The 15,725-nt window shown below is 39.3% G+C and overlaps 1 protein-coding gene across 6 annotated transcripts in view; it reads right to left on the bottom strand.

Annotated features, from left to right (window-relative positions):
- Nucleotides 1–15,725, bottom strand: part of DIP2C (disco interacting protein 2 homolog C) — a 516,114-nt gene that overhangs the window by 48,317 nt on the left and 452,072 nt on the right. For 4 of the 6 annotated variants that reach the window (XM_006111894.3, XM_006111900.3, XM_006111899.4 and 1 more), the window contains 3 exons: nucleotides 15,064–15,234; nucleotides 5,193–5,222; nucleotides 3,436–3,497 (listed from right to left, as the gene is read on the bottom strand). In XM_006111894.3, the coding sequence (XP_006111956.1) occupies nucleotides 3,436–3,497; nucleotides 5,193–5,222; nucleotides 15,064–15,234 (263 nt within the window). The remainder of the gene's footprint in view (nucleotides 1–3,435; nucleotides 3,498–5,192; nucleotides 5,223–15,063; nucleotides 15,235–15,725) is intronic. The other 2 variants (XM_006111897.3, XM_006111901.3) reach the window with 1 other exon arrangement.

Here is a 15,725-nt window from a genome sequence, read left to right as displayed (position 1 = left end):
ATGAATTTCCCACGCTTCATTTGCATAATCGTGTCTGGATGCTTTTTCGAAATAGAGTTTCTTTTTTCGAAATAGGGTATTTTGAAAAAGCAGCCGGATGGGATTATGCAAATGAAGCACGGGAAATTCAAATCCACGCTTCATTTGCAATTTTGCTCAGCTGCATTTGCATTCCTCTCTGGAAAGAGGAAGGCAGGGTAGACATACCCAGACAGACCTTCTAGTACACAAGAATCAAATTATCACCTTAAAATAAGTGATTTTTTAATTACAAAACAAAAGATATACTTGATAAAGCATACTTGGTTGCTAGATGTTACAGAGCAACTAAGGAAAACAAATTAAAACACAGAAAAAATCTCTGGGCACAGTCTTAGATGGTAAATGGGGAGGGGAGGCATAGATTCACAGAGAGCAGTTCAAACCAAACCAAAAAATAAAGAAAAATTACCATGAACATGACTAGATTCCCTTTTCCCCTGACTTCCTTCCAATTTTCTCTTTGCTCAGTCCACTCCCATGTCCCAAATTCCTTGGAGGCATGGTAGTCCTGCCTGGATTTAAAGCATTCTATGTCTCTCAACACCTGTTTTTTCTCTCCCACACAAAGAAAGCAGGAAAGGAATCTATATCCAATTCAAATTTCAACACTCTATCTCGACTGGTTCTCTCAGCCCCCTGACCAACACCTTTGCTAGCTACCTGAGTTTAACCTGTTAGTCACAGGGTGCTTGTTAGCATTCCTCCTGTCCAGTACAACTCCAAACCCTGATCTTAGTAACAGCATCTACTTTTACCTGACAGGCTAAAAAAGGTATAAGTATTTACTGTAGCTACAGTACGTAAATCAACTGTATGCAACTTGTAAAAAGAAAATATATTTTCATTTCAAGGACTAGTTTACAGATTTCCTTTTCACCCAGAAGAAAAACTCTTCCCATATTTATTTATCTCTCTTCCTAAGTAGCCATAACCTTCCTTTTAGTGTAGGCTAAAATTATGTTCTCCTACACATGAACAACATTCTAAGTACTGATGAAAGGGGTTAAGTAGTAAGGCAATCCTGTCTTTCTTCCCAAATACAGCATCACCTCTGCATCGCCTGCCATTGATTTGGATTAGGAAAAAGAAATTCACTTTCAGTAGGTCTACGTTGATGGGTGTGATGCACATATTGTACAGAATTAATTGTTTCACAAAAAACCAAAAAAACCCAACCAACCAAACAAAAAACCCTGCAAGATTACAATAGTTGTATGCTCTGTGGGTGAATCCTGAACATAGATAGCAGTTTCACATGGATCTGATTAGACTCAGTATAGTCATTTGTAGTGCTGAATATCAGAAGTGCAACACGGAATTAGTAAGGATTGTTTGGGGAGTGGGGCAACCAGGAACTGTTGCATACCTTGCACTGCCAAAGAACTATTTCATATCCCAACAACCAGGCTACATGTGCTACTGAATAATCATTTTGTGACTCCAGGTCAGGGTTTCCCAACCTATGGGTCGGTCGGGACCCAAATATGGATTGCCATTACATTTCAAAAGGATCGCCAAGTGTATCCCCAAGTGGCTCTGTCCCCTTTCCTCCCCCCGTTTTTGAATTGCCTTGGGTCACCAAGTCTTCCTGAATTGTCAAAATGGGTCCCCATCTGGAAAAGGTCGGGAACTGCTGCTCTAGGTTATTGGGACTGCAAATTAGAGTTTTCTCAGAGCATGGTTTCTCACTCAGCCCTACGAAAAGAGCTCACTACTGCCACGATTTTGTTCCTGAACATATTTTTCCAAAGAATAGAAGCCGAACTAGTGAATAAAGCTGCTCCAAAATTTTCTTTAACTTTTGATGAGAAATTAGATTTTGATTAAAAAGAAAAATTCACAAAAAAATCTGCTTTCCTCAAAAAAAAAAATTGACTTCAAGTTGCAAAAGTGAATACAAAAAGTTCCACAATAAAAAGGTCCTGCTGTTCTCCCACTCACACCACCATAATGTCTGAAATGATTTTCCCACCCCCTCTGCCAGGAAAGTTTTTATGTTTCCTCGGGGTGAGGTGCAGCTGCTGAATCTCAACAGCAAATTAAAATCTTTTGTAACAAAGGTAAAAAAAATTGTTTAGCAGACACAAACTCTGCTAGAAGACTCAGTTAAAAGTAGCTGTACAAGGAAGCCATTGTAATTGCCTAAACAGTTATTTAATCGGATTTGAAACTGCCAGCTGGAATTAATGAAAGTAATGTAGTACAGTGAACAAGTTAAGATGACATAGCACTCTTCTACCTTGAGGAAAGAGGTCTGTATTAGTGCAGTAAGTCATTTATACATTTCAAGTGATTTATTAAATATCTAATTGTCAGAACAGCCATGTGAAATAGATAACTATTATCTTCATTTTTCAGCAAAGGACATGAAGACAAAGTGGTTAAGTAACATGATTAAGATTAGATAGCAAATTAGCAGCAGAGTTGGGGAAAAGCCTCCAGTACAGAAAGGTGTACAAACTAGGGATGTGAAAGTGCAATCATGTACATGGTTAGTCAATGAGCCATGGTTACATGCAGGCTCTTGGTATGTGCGGGAGCCAGCTTAAAAGCTGTATAAGAGGCAGCATCGTGGGGGAGAGAAGGGAAGGCAAGCAGGAGCCTGTAATTAAAAGCCAGCTCCCCGCATGCACCAGTCCCAGGGAGCCTCCTACCCCTTACCCCATGTGTAACCATGTAACTGCAGAAAATTTCATCAGTTACACAGTTACTTAAACAAACTCATTTTAACCTCCCTCATACAAACAGGCAAATTAGCAAGACTTAGCCTGGAAAAAGGAAGGAACCACTGCTAGCAGTTAAGAGAAACTGGATATTAGGGCAACAGATTTAGGACTCGTTTACATGAAGTTTAGTCCTGCTTAAACTGTATTGGTTTAGAAACAGATATAATTAAAATGGTACCATCCTTCATATGGATGCAGTAATATTCGTATCAAAGTAGATCTCATACTGCTGAGCTACGTACAAGCATTAAATTTCATTCAATGAATTGTATACAACAAGCTGGGAACCCCCCACTTGGTTAAAATGGCCTGGTGTAAAGTGAACCATGCCTGATGGGGAAGAGGGGGGGGGGGGGAACAAACAAAAGCAGCATCCCTACAAGAAGCGGTTGGATTGCAAATGTGACTTTGAACAAAATGAAGGAAGTAGAGAAGCATGTAGCATTAAGTGTGTCAACATGATGTTCACAATATCTTGGAAGCCTGCAATTATACTAGTGTTAATTCAGTCATTTCTATTTTAGGTGGCTGGTGAAATCAATAAGAATCGGAGGGTTAATACCGCTTTCACAGCTTGACAATTGCACAGTAATATTGTCCCTGCTATGCTCTTGCAAATCTGTCCAATCTGCATATTGTGAAACCAAAAAAAAATCGGAGTTCATACCTGTCATGTCTCAGTGCCCTCATATCAACATACACAGTGGTTGGATCTGGTCCAGATGTTCCCTGTGAAATACAACATATTCTAGTTAGAATTTAGTTTATATTCAATTATAATTATAAGAAATCCAATTTATTCCAATCGGAATAATTGTAAAAGTTATTTTACAGCTTTGGAATAGAAAAATTTGTCTACTAGTTAAGCTAATCAAATAACATTTATTTAAATACTAATGAAACCAAACTTGATTAGAATAGCTTATATATTCTATAATAATTATATTATTATAACAATCATAATATCATGACCTCCAAATATACCTACACTGGGATAACTGTTGCCTTGCGGCTTGTGAGAATGTCAAATGACTGTACTTATTAAATGTCAATACAGTCTTTTTTGCTTCCAAAAGGTTGTCTATTCAGTACATTAATGCATACAAAATTAAATTAAATATTTTGTCATATTGAGGAATGCTGAAATCGCTGAGGAGACACAGTTAAATGGTAAAAGTATGGGGTCAAGTATGTGAAACATGATTTGCAAAAGATCTTCTACACATGCAACAGAGCATATATTTAAAGTTAAAGATATTAAGGCAGCACACGTGACATGAACTGATATGGACTGAAGATCTATAAGCAATTATTCTGTTCTTTATCAGGTTTCCACTTTATATTTTAACTACTCATTGCGTGTCATAATATTCAGTTACTTATGTAACAACGGAGTGTTTTTACTGTAATTTTGTAACCTGCAATGATTTTTCCCTTATCCAAGTGCTTAAACTCATCACCAAGTATAATGTGAATTTCCTATTTCTAGTGATCTTTTATTTGATACATGCTCCACTCCACAGACAGGCAGGAAATGATAACTGCACAACTTTGTTTTGGAACAATGGAATTTTGGAAAGTCTGTCCTAAGCAGCTTAATGAATAGAACGCCAAATAATGTTTATAAGAACCCCTGTATCAGTTACTTAGGTTTTCAAGGAATATTACAGATCAAACCACATTGTCTTCTAACCACTTTAAAATATATAATACAATGTAAGTCTGAGAAATGGACAATTTGCTATTCTATGTTTCAACTGCAATGCTTACTTAACTGGTAGTTTTACAATTTTTTCAGCACTGGAAACTGTGATAATGTTCTACAGGTAAACAATTTCCATACCAAAAGGAGAAAAGACATTACTAACACTTAATATTTACAATACAGACACTGATCAGTAACCCACCACCAAGATAGTCAAAGAGAAACAGCGCTGCACATGCACATTAGCCTCTTTAGCTTCTAATAACACAAAATACAAGATACAACATCCTAGCTAGCCATTAAAGATGTGATTTTCAGTCTACTAATAAACTCAGCAGTGTAACAGACTAGTGCTGAGTGGAGAGCGTAATTAAGTAAAGATTAAAGTGGAAAAAACCCTAAAAATGGTTATTCTTGATTTTTTAGGGGGAAAAACCCAAAAAAACCAAAACATAACCAATTTGTAAAATAACAGAACCAAGTTAGTTAGAAAATTAAAGACAACCATCATGGCAATTATGATTTTCAGTATGAAGGAAATAATTACTATAGCTAGCTAAGTTTTCATGAAGCCTGCAGCCAGACAGAACTGTACTGGACTTGTTCATAATCATACAAAAAGAATCTAATAATCCTCAAAATCTCCAGACTCAATTTCTAGTCTGTACCACTGTTGGAAGCTGATAGGTGGGTATTTAGGGAACATGAAAATCCCCTACCTGCTCGGCCAGCTTCCCCAGCCTGTGAGGCTATAGCAGCAAGAATAGCAGGGATGAAGGAGAGAAGGAAAGAAAGTAACACAAGACAAAAATAACAACATCATATGGGAATGAAGGGTGGGAAAGGGGAAAAAAAAGAGAGGAAATGCAAAAAGCAGGGAGTAAAATAAAAAGAAAAACAATGTCAAATACAGGAATCTTACAAAGTAACCATTTTACCATTAAAGGTTAAAAAAAGTAAAAAATGAGGTGTTGATATTTTAGTAGAGCAACAGAAGAGACAGCAACAGACTGTTAACCTTAGAGACAAAACAAACTGAAGTGATTTTAGGACACTACTGACAATGTTAGTAGACAATTTGTGTTAAGCACGCTATCTTTCACATGAAAGTATAAGTAAATATTATTGCCTCACTATTTGAAATGCACATATATTGACACAGGAGCTCCTAGTTTGCCTTACTCTAACAAATAAAGATTGTTAGTGATTACTTTCCCTCCTAAAAGCAGTAAGTATCTCTGGGGTGCTTTTTTGGGCAACATTAGTTGACAATGGAGGAAAAAGGATACTTACACATTTTTCACAGAGATTAACCTGCTTATAGGGTAGAATAAAATCAAGGCTTCTTGTATAATTTGATTTCTATAGGATCAGAACTAATTAAATAACTTGGTACTACAAAACTCCTTCATTCTTTGTTCACAGGCCCTGGGATGCAGGGTGTGAAGCAGTAAGAATAAATAGTAATACAAAACAAATAGATTCATCAACATCAAAATTCAACATTACAATGAAGTAACAATAAAAAAATACAGTGACTATTAGTCCTCTGTTACTAAGCCTCTTGTGTCAGACACACTGGTGATGTTGCAGCCATTAGCTGTGCTGTCATATGGAAAACCTAAACTCAAAAGAACACCATCAAACTTGATCTGTGATTGGTGAAGTCAGACAATTCTAAGAGCACTTGTATTTTATTACAGTGGTGCCCTGCTTCAGTATAAATATTAGTGCCAATAGAACTAGACTGTCAACTCTGTAATCTATAGGAAATTGCCACAGCAAACAGCTAAAAACTAGTGTACTTGAACTAAGGGGAAGAGCGAGCATTGTTAAATAGAATGAGTGTGCTCCTTGATGCCTGAGAATGGCCACACGGGTAAATAATGTGTAGGTGTCACTGTATACTATAAAACTGTATCTAAACACAGACCTGATTAAGCGCAGTGAATCCCATGACTATGCAAATATACAAATGCAAAAATTTAACACCCTAATTCCAGGGTTGATCTTTAAACATTCTTAAAACTGCCCTCATAAGGTTTTTAAATATGAGCTCTATCCTCAATGCACAACATTTGGAATTTAATTTTCAACACTGACCTCTAACTCTGTGGATGCATGTAAATCTGGTAAATTTGGTAAATACCTACCAACTTTGCCCATAGAATTAGAGACTGGGTTGCAAGGTTCCCGCTAAGTTGCACGGCAGTACAGCTCCACAGCTGCTTAATAAGCCCCATCTAGTCAGAGGCTCAGCGCACAGAGCTGTTTGACTGGGTAGCGCTGATTAAGCAGCTGCTGGGCTGTGCTGCCACGCAGCTAAGATGGAATCTTGCTGGGCTGAAATCTAGCTGAAACATTAAGCCTGTGTAAACAAATTCATTCAGTGTGAAACTAACTCTTGATTAGAAACAAGATATATTTTATAGAGTCTTCATACAACATCAGCAGGCATAGCCTCTCTTGTGTCTGATACTTAAAAGAAAAAAAAATCCACTTTTATGAGGATAAATCTTTCCTTCTGAGATACATGTACATAACTCCCATTGAAATCAGGGACAATAGTATACATACAATAATGCCTACTGCAAGTGTTTAAAAGTCATGAATTGGGCAACCAAAATCATGAGAATTTTAAAACTGCCCTCACAAGGTTCTTAACTATGAGATCAATAACTGTTAGGTTCTTTTAATTTGCCTTCTTTTCATAAATATTTGAGAATCTCAAGTAAGGCTTGGTCTAGATTAAAAGTTATACCACCCTAGTATATTGGTTGGGGTACAACATACATTTCTGACTAACATAACTATGCCGACTACCTTCCTGTGTAGATGCAGCTATGTCAATGAAAGAGGGTTTCTGTTGTCATAGCTAATACCAGTTGGGGAGCTGGGGTTTCTACCCCTATGTTGACATAAGCTCACTAATGTAGACATAGCCTAATACAATTTCAACAGGTGGAGACTTAAGGAAATCACAAATATCATGACTGTCCACAAAATCCTGAGAGTTGGCAACACTAGCTGAAGGCATTGACTCAGTTATACTACATATGTAAATACAAAATCATACATGTCACGAATTTGCTACCACTTGAAATATAAATAAAAAATGTACAGTCCTCTATCAGAGTAGTTTTATTTCCCTAAATGCGACTCCATGATCCTCAAAAGCATGATCTTTTACTAAGGAAAAAGACAAAAACACTGTTGCTGCCTAAAAATTTTAAATGGTAGAATTCTCAGTTAAAGCAATTCATATGTAGATGTTAACTGGAGTGAAACACATAGTTTTCTTCAACTAAAAAAAACTACATGAAGAATTGAGTAACTTTTCTAATTATAGTGCCACAAAAATGTACTCGATCATTTTCTTTCAAAGGAGCAAATGTGGCTGAAGGCATTTCCTTCTCCAGTGGAGGTTAATAACAAAGTGACACTTTGGAAAAAGATTTTATCTCAAGGATAATTAAGCATGGGAGATGTAATTTGAACTTCAATGCCTTTTTTGTGTCACTCCTCCCCCGCCACTAAAAACTTAATAAATTCCAAGTAGTTAAATGAAAGCTATCTTACAAATCAAAATATTCCGGAAGAGCATCTCTGCCTTGTTAACAGCTCATCCCTACTTTTCTGTGTCTTTAGAGAATAAGGAAACTGTACCTGAAAAGTAAAATATGCTATATCCAATCTAGTTCCCTCTGAAATAACTTTCCTACATATCTACATTTGGGATGTTAGATAGCGTATAATTGAATAGTTGTGTAACTTCATCAAATTTTAGCGGTTACACAACTGCTCGATAGTCCCCGGGGTGGGGCCATTCTTGGGGAGCCCCCTGCCAGCCTGGGCTACTGCCCAGCATCTGTGGCAGCCTCCCCTGTCCCCTTCCCCGCTCATGCCTCCCACTCCTCACTGCCTCTGGGGGATCAGCTTCCACCTGCCTCCCCTCACTCTCTGCACTACTGTTTCTCTATCAGAGGGAGCAGTGTGAGAGTAGGGGAGGGCAGGCAGCTCCACGGGATTTGTACTGACTTCCGCCTCTCCCCCTCCCCTGCCACCTGTGATACAGAGGCAGCAAGGAAAGGGAGTGTGTGTAGGCAACAGGATTAACCGACATGCCCAAACTTGTTGGTTAATCATGTAGTCATCTACACGCTGACATTCTTAATCTATATGACTTTTAGTCATAAGGTGCTAGATTTGTAAAGGCATTTAGGTGCCTACAATTTTTAAAAATACCCTTCTGCATTTTAAGGTGTCTCAACAGTTTTACAAATCTCAGTGACTACATCTATACTGCACCCTTTTTCCGCAAAAGCTTATGCAAATGAAGCGTGGAGTAGAATTAGGGGCCATTTCTGTGCAAGAGACTTTTTCACAAAAAGGAGCTGTGTAAACGCAGGAGCCGTTCTTCCTGAAAAAATGAGGAAGAATGGCTCTTGCTCAAGAGGGTTTTTTTTGCGCAAAAACGGCCCCTAGTTATTAATTATGCAAATGAAGTGTGGCAATATTTTACTCTGCGCTTCATTTGCATAAGCTTTTGCAGAAAAATGGTGCAGTATAGACATAGCCTAAGTCAGAAGACATATGTTAATTCTGTCTAAATTAGGCAGAAGGAATATATTCAGTGTCTCATAGTATTTCATATGGTGCAATACTAAGGTTACCATTAGGTTACAAGTATAAAACTGTTTTGAATGGGGATTATTATGATGCTTGCTTTTTCCAAGTATATATATTCATAAAATAAGACTGATAAATATGCTCCAAAATTATTTATTTCTTCTTTACATACCACTTTACTGTAAAGGAAAAAATAGAGAAAGCTTGTTGCAAAAATTAGAGATTACTTTTAGATAAAATGCTTGTGTCTTTCCCTTGTCACTAGTTTGAAAACAGGAAAAACTAAAGAAACTAGTAATTCCAAGATAACTAGATGGACAACTTGGAACTATTTACAGAACAGAATTGTCCTGTTGCTGAAGACTGCTTCCAGAATCCATGTATTATTCAGTAGGTGACTTCTAGCAAAAACACACAGACTGTGTATGATCATAAATGTAGGATATGCACAGCTGTTGAAGCCCCTCTAATGAGACCCTTTGACATAATCAATCTATAGGATCGTCTATTGATGGAATTCAAGTGAGAGGGGAACAGGAGATTGCATCCAAGTCAAATAAAAAGGTAACTCACTCTGAAGACAATCAGACTAGGCCTTTCTCTGAAGAAGGGACAAATGATGAGCACTAAGACCACTAGATAAAGATGACTCCTGGGTGTAAATTTTTAGGAGGAAACTCGAATGAGTCAGAATACCAGCCTTATGGAAAGTAAAGTTTGAAGGAGTATATACTGATAATATCAATATTTCCTCCACCTTCTTTCATATAGTGATTACAGAGTAGGAGGTAGGATTACATCAGTTGTATGAACAAATACAAAAGCAGATGCCACAGGCTCAGAAACATACAAAAGCACTTTTCTGAAGCACTGCATTAAGACCCCAGCAAACAAGGACCAGTTCCTGAACATGAGGAAGAGATGTTAACTTAAAGAACCTCACTGAGAAAAGATTAAGACCTATTCTGCTCTTCTACCTGCCATCCTGGAAACAGAATACCCTCTGGGTCAAGACACCTGCATACTACAAGTCAGGAACTGCTATACTAAATCAGAACAGTGGTCCATCAATCTCAGCATCCAATCTTTCCCAGTCAACAGTACCAACCGTGTGGTATTCTACATTTATTTTATATTTTCAATCTAGCCATATTTTGCAGTTACTTTTATAACTAACAGCTCCACTATTACTTCAAATCACACTTGACATCTTCCTTGCTTAAATGCTTTAAGAGCCATTCTGACTATAAGAGTGATGTACAGGGCAACATTATAAGCAGTAGACTACTTCAAAACAGAAACTAAGCAGTTTTCTACTCAAAGCCACTTTTTAAAAAAAAAAAAATCATATACATATTCTTAAATTCCTCCTGTGGATTGAGATGCCTGCTGCTAAACTATCTGAACATACCCTAAGAGAACTGTCAACTTGAGTAGCTACATCAGTTCTCTCTGGATGTTAATGGGCTGGACTTGCCTCTTATTTTGTGCTGCATACAGCTTGAAAATCTGCAGTCAAAATCATTAAGAAAAAGTCATTTGAGGGGCAATCCCGTCTCAAGAACTGTTGTTTACTTTTGTTCATTCACATAAACTCCCAATGGCTGAAGTTAATAAAGTAGCCCAGATAAAATTCAGAATTGATCAGGTTCTCAAGTGACAGGATATGCCTGTCATTTCTTTGAGTTTACCTGGACTTCCACACAAATTAGGATCAACAATATTTTTGAGATTGACTTAAGGCCTAAACTTTAGAACTGGTCAGTGTTCTCTCAACTCATTTGCAGCATTTAGTGCTAGTAGGTCTTTCTGAAGAGCTTGAATACAATGGGAAGCTTGTCCTTGTTATCTACAATGCCCTTCATGGTGTTCTCATCTGCATCAGAGCACAGGGTGAATTCAAGCAAAGCTTTGATAAGATAGTTTCAGGGTTGAAACTTCAGGGATTGAAGGGCCACTGACCTGATGTACTTGAGAAATTTTAGTGGATGCTTAAAGCAGCCTGTCATAACAGCAATACCATAATTTCCCTGAGCTATGTCTCCCATCACCACCTCCTCCCATACAAAAGGAAATCCTGCAGCCATTTCAAAGTCAAAAGCAAGGCAAGTATAACCAGCAGACTGTTGTGTCTAAGTGGCAAATTCATTTGATTCTCTTTTGTTTTCTTGACAAGGAATTCCTAGATGGTTGTCACTTTCTTTCCCATTAAAAAGTGTTGTGGCTCCACCTACACAGTAGGTATCAATAGTTGCATATGCTGCATTTTCCCTGACACACAGCTTTTAAAGTACCATTGATGTATTCATGGTGAAGAAGTAAACTAAGCCCTATTTGTTATCAGTTCTCCAAAAGAAAGCAGACTGAGGAACTCTTTGATGTGAGTCTCTAAAGATGAAGTATCAGAGGAGTAGCCGTGTTAGTCTGAATCTGCAAAAACAACGAAAGTCCTGTGGCACCTTATAGACCAGTGTTTCTTAAACTTTTTAAGACTGAGGAACACCAAGCAATATTTTTTTTTTATGGGGAACATCAAAGATGGCAAGCAAAAAAACAAACAAACACACCCCACCAGACTTGGGAGACCTGGGGGATAGAAATGCACCATGACTCCCCTTCCTCCCCCCTCCGCCCCCCCAGGAAGACTGCCCTAATAACAGTCTGAAAATGTAGACCACAAAAAAGTAAGGATAATAATAAACAAATGGTAAATAAGTTCATGTGTCTGGCCAAGAGGGAGGGTAGAGGAGGGGTCTTGGGGCAGAATGTCTGGCCAGGAGCGGGTATTGGGGCAGGGTGTCTGGCCAGGAGGAAGGGTGCAGGAGGGGACTTGTGGCAGGGTATCAGAGCAAGCTGGGAATGTAGGGTCTTGGCAGGGGGAGGGGAGAAAAGGGGGTTTGGGTACAGGGTCTGGGCACGAGGGGGGATGCTTACCTGGCTTGGCACCCTGCTGCAGCATGGAAAACCTCCAGGGAGCATGCTCTTGTTCCTCCGTGGGGGAGGGGGGAAAACCACCACTGCTGCAGTGCCAGGCCAGGCCAGGCTTCCCACTGGCAGGGCGGGGGTTGGGGTGGGAGAGTAGAAACCCCAACCATCCCCGCCAGATTAAACTCAGCCACTTCCCCAGCAGGCTGGTAGGGGCGCAGGAGAGAGAGAACAGCAGCGCATGGGGGACAGCAGAGCCCAATCGCGCCCCGAGGAGGGGGGGCAGCAGAGCCCGAGCTTGCCCCACATGTGTGCGGGGCAGGGTGCGGGGGGGGGAAGGGGGAGGGAGGTGGCAGAGCCTGAATCGAGTTCCCCGCAGGCGGCAGTTTTAAAACACCGAGGTCCAAGAGCAGCTCCTCAACTCCGGCCACCTTCCCTCTTCCTCCTCCCAGCAGCAGTGGCTGCTGTAAAAGCTGCCACCTGCACACATAGAGGAGGAGAAGACTGCTCAGCACCAGAGGCTTCGTGGGACAGGGCCGTCCTGTGGGCTGGCGGGGAGAAGGGGCAGCCACAGTGGGAGCTATTTGCGGGCTCTGCAGGGGACTGGGGAGCAGAATTGTTTCTGTTCTTTCCACGGCACACTTCTGATTGCCTCGCAGCACACTGGTGTGCCACGGAACACAGTTTAAGAAATGCTGTTATAGACTAACAGATTTATTAGAGCATGAGCTTTTGTGGGCAAAGACCCACTTCGTCAGATGCATGATACATCTGATGAAGCGGTTCTTGGTCCACGAAAGCTCATGCTTCAATAAATCTGTTAGTCTATAAGGTGCCACAGGACTTCTTGTTATTTTTTCTAAAGATGAAGTTAGAGTGCTTTTTTAATTAAAATTTTGATTGCTTGTTTCATTAGGTTTTCCTATCTCTCTTACAGCTCCAGGTACTCCAGAGAGAAAAAGAAAGTTTCTCTGCAAGGGTACAGAACTCCTTAAACAGGAGAGATCTCAAATATTTATTAAGTGAAATATATCATGTAGATGTTAACACAGCTGTTTCTAAACCTGAATACAGACTAAGTCTGATCTTACATTTATTAAGCAGAAGGGACATTTATTATAAAAGGATTCAAATATTGCTTTTAGGAATGCGGGAGATTTCCGTGAAGTTTTACATGCCAGTAGACTGTCTGATAGAATGCTGAATTACAAAGGGCTACCTCCAGAGCAAAGAATGACGTTTCATCTTTCTCGTCTGACTATAGCTTTATCATGTCGTATAAACAATAGTGATATTTAAAATCACCGACTGATTTAGTTGTAGACTGAAGGGATATTAGGTTGCATGACAGATAGAGAGATGGGTCGACTCCTACATTCATTTTCTGTTAACATGTTGCAGTAGCCAGGTCACTTTAAATCAAGGTCTGATGAAGGCTTTGATTAGTCAGTTCCGCAATAGGCTGGGGCAAAGCTGCTGATAAGGAACAAAAGCCTGGTCTGTGCTGGACTGATTACCTATACTTATGAAGCATTTTTAGATGTCTGGCTTGTAAAACAAAGTGCTGTAAAAATGGTGAATAGCAGAAGGGGGTGGCAAGTGCGTTATTTGCTGTATTTCTACTCAGATGTGGTTTTGGCTTCCATATTTGAGCAAGGCTTTTGTTACTATCCACGAAGAGCTCCCCAATATGAAGCCATGGGAGACACAAGAGCTGAAAAGTTGGAATAGTCTTTGCTGGATGTAGGGGAGTTACACTTACAGAATGGGGGATTGAAGGCGGCCAACAGTAACCCCGAAAAAGACTTAGTGGACATGGCTGATAGCCAACTCCCAGTGCTGCTCCCAAGAAGCCTAATGCAATCCTTGGAGTAGTCAGTAGAAGGTGATATTACCTTTATATATGTCACTGGTGAGACACTATCGGTGTCGAGTTCAGCTATCCACACTTGGAAGGGATATTGAAAAATGGAAAGGGATCAGAGAAGAACCATAAGTACAGATGATGGAAAACACGCCTTACTGCAGAAGACTTTCCCTTTAGCTCATCAAAGGTAAGAACTTCATCAGTTTAAATCCTGACAAATGGAGAAGATTTGATAGTAGAGGACTCTTTAATCAAGCATAATAGAAGCATAACAATTTGAAGCTAGACAAGTTCAAGCTGGAAATAAAAAATAAAATAGAAAAAACTGCCTTAACCTAAGGATAATTAAATATTAGAGCATTTTATTAGTGAGTATAGTAAGTTCTCAGTCACTCGGAGTCTTTAAATCAAAATGGAATATCTTTCTAAAAAGATGTGTTTGTCTTAAGCACAAGTTATTGGGCTAGATGCAAGAATCAGCAGGTGAAGCTCTAGGATCTATGTTTTAAAGGAACGCAGACTAGATGATGACAGTGTTCCCTTTTTTCTTTTAAGCCTATTAATCAACAAAGCTGAATGCCTGGAGCAGAGAATGCAAGATAAATGTCAGGTTCTCCTGGAGACTCGTCTGATGAATGGGATGAATGAAATACACATATGCCTCATACGCTGACAAATGAGTCAGAAAGATTTCTTTTTCACTGTGAGACCTAAATATTGCATGCAGAAAATATTTATCTGACTAACGTAAGTAACTATTCTACACACAGAAGGAAGCTACTTTGTTTTAGGATACCTTCATGAAAGCACTTGGAAGCAGGGATATGCATAGTCAATAAATTCCAACTCATTTTATTTTAGAGTAACAACAGTATAAGTTATTCTGATACACTTTACTGAATTATAGCACATCTGGGGCAGAATAAATGCTATGAATGCATTGTGAAGGATGAACAGTGTTCATTGACAAATGCAGAAGTGTAGTAATTGTATATGAAAAGGGAACATTAAGTAGCAGATGAATTTGCTTAATGCACTTAAAGAATAACTAAGCAAATGTCCAACATGAAATATGACGAAACCTCCCATGCTTGATGTGAAAATTGCTTATTGATAACCATTTCCTTAGCACAAGCACTTGTACAAATTTAAGGCATGGAAAATCTTACCTGCAAACATATAGCCAGGTTCACTCTACAGCCAAAAGATGTGCTAACAGCCCGTGGATGGAGACCCAGGTCTTTAAATAATTTTGAGAATGACTGAGTGAGAGCTATTCGGGGTCGTTCTTCTGCCACGACTACACACGTCCGTACACGTGAGAGGTCCAGTCCTCTTCCCTAGGAAAGAAGAAGTTACAATGCAGTGAAAGCTACAGTTAGTCAACTTTAAAACAGTGGATGAAAACAAGTGATGTTGTGAAATAAAACATGAACACAGAAATACAGGATTATAATTCTCCAATTCCAGCCTTTCATGGAAGCTGTATGGCCATCTGACACATTTATGACTAATGGAGAAATAGACCTACTTGCTTGAGTGGCGAAGAGTCCTGTGGCACCTTATAGACTAACAGAAGTGTTGGAGCATAAGCTTTCGTGGGCAAAGACCCACTTCGTCAGATGCATGTCTGCTACTTGCTTGGAATTTCTTTCCTAGTATTTAGGAGGAAACGGATCACAAAAAGTTCCAGAAGTAAAAAACTGCTAGTATCAAGTAATAGCTAGGGACTGCAATGACTAGTCAACTGGAAGAGTTAACTGTCCTGGAAAAAAACTGATTGGAGAATTATTAAAAGGCACAAGGGACTATAGACCGTGTGTGCACCCTA

This window comes from Pelodiscus sinensis, chromosome 2 (assembly GCF_049634645.1).
Source record: "Pelodiscus sinensis isolate JC-2024 chromosome 2, ASM4963464v1, whole genome shotgun sequence".
Taxonomy (NCBI): domain Eukaryota; kingdom Metazoa; phylum Chordata; order Testudines; family Trionychidae; genus Pelodiscus; species Pelodiscus sinensis.
The sequence above is the reverse complement of the archived record's forward strand: the minus strand, read 5'-3'. Positions and strand labels throughout refer to the sequence as shown.